Source organism: Furipterus horrens, unplaced genomic scaffold (genome assembly GCF_987537825.1).
Source record: "Furipterus horrens unplaced genomic scaffold, mFurHor1.1.pri manual_scaffold_17, whole genome shotgun sequence".
NCBI classification, from domain to species: Eukaryota; Metazoa; Chordata; class Mammalia; order Chiroptera; family Furipteridae; genus Furipterus; species Furipterus horrens.
The window spans coordinates 27,925,759-27,930,765 of record NW_028327187.1 but is presented as its reverse complement, the minus strand read 5'-3'; the positions used below and the strand labels follow the sequence as shown (position 1 = coordinate 27,930,765).

Below are 5,007 nucleotides of genomic sequence, written 5' to 3'. Positions count from 1 at the left end.
GAAAGGGACACTGAAGGCTGAGATGTGAGGAAGAAGAGTGGGGGTGGGAGGAAAGGAAGGGGAGAGGGAGGAGAGAGTGGAGCCTGAGGGAAAAAGAGGAAATCAAGATACAGGAGGGAAAGAACGGGGTGAGGAGGGGGGGGACAAGAGAGGTGGGAAAGGGCAGAAAGTTGGAGAAAGGACTGTGCCAGAGAGATAGGAGATAGGGAGAAGAGAAACAGGGGAGAGGGGAAGAAAGAGAAGGCTGGGAGAATAATAGAGGGAAGAGGGAGGTGATGAGGAATAGAGGGAAATAGGGGAGGGATTGATGGGGAAGGGAAGGGAGAGAGAGAGAGATGCATGGGGGCAGAAGAGAAAGAGAGAACAAAGAGGAAGAGATTGCAGAGGGTGGCCAGGGTGAGGAGGAGGTGAGGAGAGACCAAGCATGATAATGGCCAGGTTTTTGGGGTGGGTGGAGGGAGAGAAGTTCCCTAAAGAAGCCATCAGGTACTGAGTTAGAACAGCCAGGAGAGGGGCAAGCACAGGGAAAAGGGTGAGGGCAGCAGTAGCCTATGCTACAGAGACAGGGGGTAGGGTGAGGACCAAGAAGAGAATGGGAGTATGTGGCGCTGTTCACCCCTTATTGCCTCTTTTCCTTTGCTCACTCCCTGTCTGCCATCCTGGCCTGGCTCTTTCTTGATCTTAGCAGGCAGCCTCAAGACTTAGGACCTCTGCATAGGTTGTTCCCTTTTCCATGGAATGCTCTTCCCCCAGATATCCACATGGCTCATCCCTTTGCTTCCTTCAAGATGTTGAAATGTCTCCTCAGCAAGACCTACCCTGGTCACCCACTTTCAAATTGTAAGTCTGCCCCTCCTCCCCTGACCATTACCAGGCCCCTTAACCTTTGTCATACCACCTTCTAACATACTATAAACATACAATCATTTAATGTGTTTACTGTCCATCTCATACCAGTAGAATATAAGCTCCGTGGAGGCAGGGTTTTTTTTTTTGTTAATTGTTTTTTAAAAGATTTTATTTATTTATTTTCAGAGAGAGGGGAAGGGAAGGAGAAAGAGAGGGAGAGAAGCATTGATGTGCAAGAAAAACATCAGTTGGTTGCCTCTCAACACACCCCTAACTGGGGACCTGGCCATCAACTCAGGCATGTACCCTGACTGGGAATCAAACCGGCAACCCCTCGGTTGGTTTGCAGGCTGGCACTCAATCCACTGAGCCACATGTGCCAGGGCTTGTTAATTGTTGAATCTCTAGTACCCAGGACAATGCTGGCATATAGTAGGAGCTCAATAAATATTTGTTGACTGAATAGTAATATTGTGTTGAATGTGGACAATCTCTGAGAATTGTTTAACAGATAAATGAAATAAATCCCTAATATAACTATATTTTATTATGAGTTGCTCTTCATAAAGTATAGAACAGCATAACATTCTGATCACTGTAGGGTTCTGTTCAGTTGAGTCTTGATGAATAAAACTTTCGGCTAATAAGTTAAGCCAAGAGTTTAAGGGTCTCAAGACAAGCTCATTGGATAAATTTCTTTCTTTCTTTCTTTTTTTTTTTTTTTTTTTTCTTTTTTTTTTTTTTGATGCCTCATTTTCTCTAGAAGGTAATTGGCTGTGCAGTGGTTGTGAACAGCGAGAGCTGGACTTGGGCTGGTGAAGGGGTGGTAGGTCATGGGGATGACAGACGGGAGGAAGGAAGGAAGAAGGACAGAAATATGTGGTTCTTGATGGAACATTGTTTTTTCAATTTTAATTTTTTGCTTGTTTGTGATCAGTACAAGGAATATTGCACCTGATTTGGAGGGAGCTTTAAAGCAGGTTAGATATATGCATCATATCTATATAACTCTCAGCTTGAAGTCATAATAGTGTATACTTGAAGGGCTACATCACTCAAATACTTCAGTAACCATGTATTAGAGTTGACGAGAAAAAGATCCCCAGTAGTCTTTCAACTCAGTGTTCACATATGGGAACGACCCTCTAATTGTAGTTGGTTAGGCAAAATATGTGTAGAAAAATATACTGTCATCTCATTTGTCTCAAATAGATTGAATTCCCTCAAACACTCAAGCATATCTGTTTTTACGATAATTTAAAGCATTCTAGGTGATTAACAGAGTCCTCATCTCCATCCTGAAATCTATGGATTCTTAGAAAGCTGGTGCTCCCTCGTCTTTGGTCTTTAATTTCCCATAGCAGGCTGACTTGTGAGAGAAACTGCTTTAACATTTTGGTGCTACAATTACCTTTATTTAAGTGTTTCCTTGTTAAAGATGGTTAAGCAGGTGGTTACAAGTTTTGATTTCGGCGGGGGGTTCTTTTTCCTCAGGGGAAGTGGCCACAGCAGGTCCTATCTGGTGGTGAGTGGCTGTCATGATCTCTACAGCACCGCTCTACAGCGGCGTACACAACTGGACCAGTTCTGACCGGATTCGCATGTGTGGAATCACCGAGGAGAGGTGAGGAGGCTGGGAAGGTGACTATTGCTGACTTCCAGTGAGTGATGCCTACTCACCAAAGGAGTTAGCTGCAGCAGGGCCCGGGGAGGGACCCTGGTGAGGTGACTGTTGGTCATTTTTCATTTTTTTCTGAGATAGGATGGGGCAGGGATGTGTGAGTGGCCTGCTCTGCCTTGTCCTCCCTGTTCAGATGAAGGTGAGGAGGCCAACAGATGACCATCTACCAACTAGTATTTGTCTACTCATTAAGAACTGTCAGATGGTGGAATAGAGGAAGCTCAGGCACTTGCAGTTTCTATTTGCTGCATTCATGTTTGGTGCTCAAGGATATGCATGAGATATTTTTGGCCCTTGATATAAGCCTGGAAGAAAGGCAGTTCTATCATTCAGCTTTATACTGGATACTGGATACTGTAGTGAGTATTCTGGTGACTAGTGCTTTCCTGCCTCACGAGGCTAATGAAGATTTACAGTAAGATCCTTATGAAGTATCAAAGGGAGATCAAACTGCTTAACATGTAGTTTTCATACGAAATTGAGAGTTGGTGATGCCTGCCTGATCTGTATGTGTTTTCAGTTTTCTGTACACCAAAATATTTCGTTGACCAACCTATGCCATTTCCTGATCATGCACCATACTAAGAACACTCAAACTGGCCTTTTTATATTATATTTTACTTTCATAAGCCTTGGCCAAAGACCTGTGTGTGATGTTGCAATGCCTCTCCCATTAAAACAATTTTTTAATCCTTACTTGAGGATCTGCTCATTGATTTGAGAGAGAGAGAGAGAGAGAGAGAGAGAGAGAGAGAGAGAGAGAGAGAAAGATTGATGTGAGAGAGAAACATTGATTAGCCGCTTCGTGCACGCGCCCTGACTGGGATCCAACCTGCACCCTTGGTGCACAAGACAGTGCTCCAACCAAATGAACCACCTGGCCAGGGCCTCTCCCATATTTAGAGAAGGCATGGTTCCCCCATGCTTGCTGGTATTTGGCTGTTGTTTCAATCCACCAACTTTTTATATCAGATCAATCACCCGGAACACAGAATGATATGGCTTTTTCTAGGATTCAAAATCTGGTGTTCCCTTGTGTAAATCTTTGAAGTGTGTGCATGGGTGTGTGTGTTTATGTGGGGGAGTATTGGCAATTTTGAAGGGAAAAGGAATGGATGTCTTTGTGTGTATCTTCTTTCTTTTTCTGTTGTTAGCTGGGGAAGTGTGTACTTGTCTGAAGTTCAGGTTAGGAAAATAGACCTTTTTTATTTTTTTAAAAGCCATTAGCACCTGATAGCTTAATATTCTTTATACTGAGGAACAAGTTAGAGATAGACTTAAAAGGAGTTTAATTTTAGAATATAAAAGTCAAGACCAAGGAAAATAAGAACAAAGTTCTTCTTAGTTCTGCATGAGAAAGATTTTCCTTTACACATGAAGTATGGCATTAGATAATTACTTTGGGATGGCCTGGGGAACGCAGGGTAGTGGTATTGATTTGTGTAAGTATTCACTGGCAACTAGTTATAAGTGGCTGAGACTTTGATGCAGAGATCTGGACTAGAGCCTTAAAAAAAATCAATGTACAAGTTACCTTCCTTCACTGTGCATTCTAAATGCCGTCTGAGAAAGGAGCAGGAGTGCGCCTGAAACCTAATTTTCCCTCTTTATGATCCTTTATTGGGATGTTAAATAACCAAATATGCCTAGTAGTTAAGATGACCTTCTAAGCCTTGCCACTTCTGATCTCATCTACCCTTTATTGTCACCTTTCCACTATAGTCTAGGCTGTGCTTCAGCCCTTTACAACTTGTAGAACTAAAGGTGTTTTGGGTATAAAGCTGCACCTGTGGCTTAACTCTTAAAGTTATGTTTGGGAAGCCTTCCCAGCTTCATCAGATGCAGTGAGGACTGCAGGCACCTGGGGCAGGGCCTTTCTGCTGGCCAAAGGCGACTGACTGTAGTCAGACTTCAGCTAAATCTCTCTGTTTGCTTTCTTGCTTCCTTTCTTGCACCCATTCATTCCTGCAGTCAACAGGCATTAAACCCATTGAGAGCCAATCAATCATCACAGGACACTGGTAGTGAGTGATATATATACAGGTCCTGTGGGAGTCTGGATGAAAGAATGACAAACTTTCTGGGGGAATAAGGGAAGGCTTCCCATAAGCAGTGACCTTGGAGTTGGGGCTTGAGAAATGAGTAGGAGTTTGAGATGAGGGTTGGCATTTCCCAGATGGTGTGTCTGGGGAGAACCCTGTTTGGAATAAAGGTGGTCTTGGGGTGTGGTGAAACTAAAGCAGGGAAAGCTGGAAGGGGCTAGGAGATAAGGAGCCTGGTGTATATCATGTAGTCAGGGCCCGACAGGAACTTTATTATAAAAGGCCTGGTCTGACAATGGTGCTAGCCTTTAATAATAGGAAACCATCCTGGAAAGGTTATGGCCAGTTCTGGTTTAAGTTGAACAAAGCCTTAAGCATAATAGCCCAGGATTATCTCTGTTCAGAAGAAATTTTGGGATTGATTTTAGGTCCTGA

General features: G+C 43.5%; 1 protein-coding gene across 1 annotated transcript in view; it reads left to right on the top strand.

Annotated features, from left to right (window-relative positions):
• The first annotated feature begins 477 nt into the window (after positions 1 to 477).
• The window catches only part of BCORL1 (BCL6 corepressor like 1), a 43,734-nt gene continuing 39,204 nt past the window's right edge, over positions 478 to 5,007 (top strand). Inside the window, exons 1-2 of the mRNA XM_090265245.1 lie at positions 478 to 840; positions 2,344 to 2,473. Coding sequence (XP_090121371.1) covers positions 2,388 to 2,473 — 86 coding nt within the window. The 5' untranslated portion in view covers positions 478 to 840; positions 2,344 to 2,387. The remainder of the gene's footprint in view (positions 841 to 2,343; positions 2,474 to 5,007) is intronic.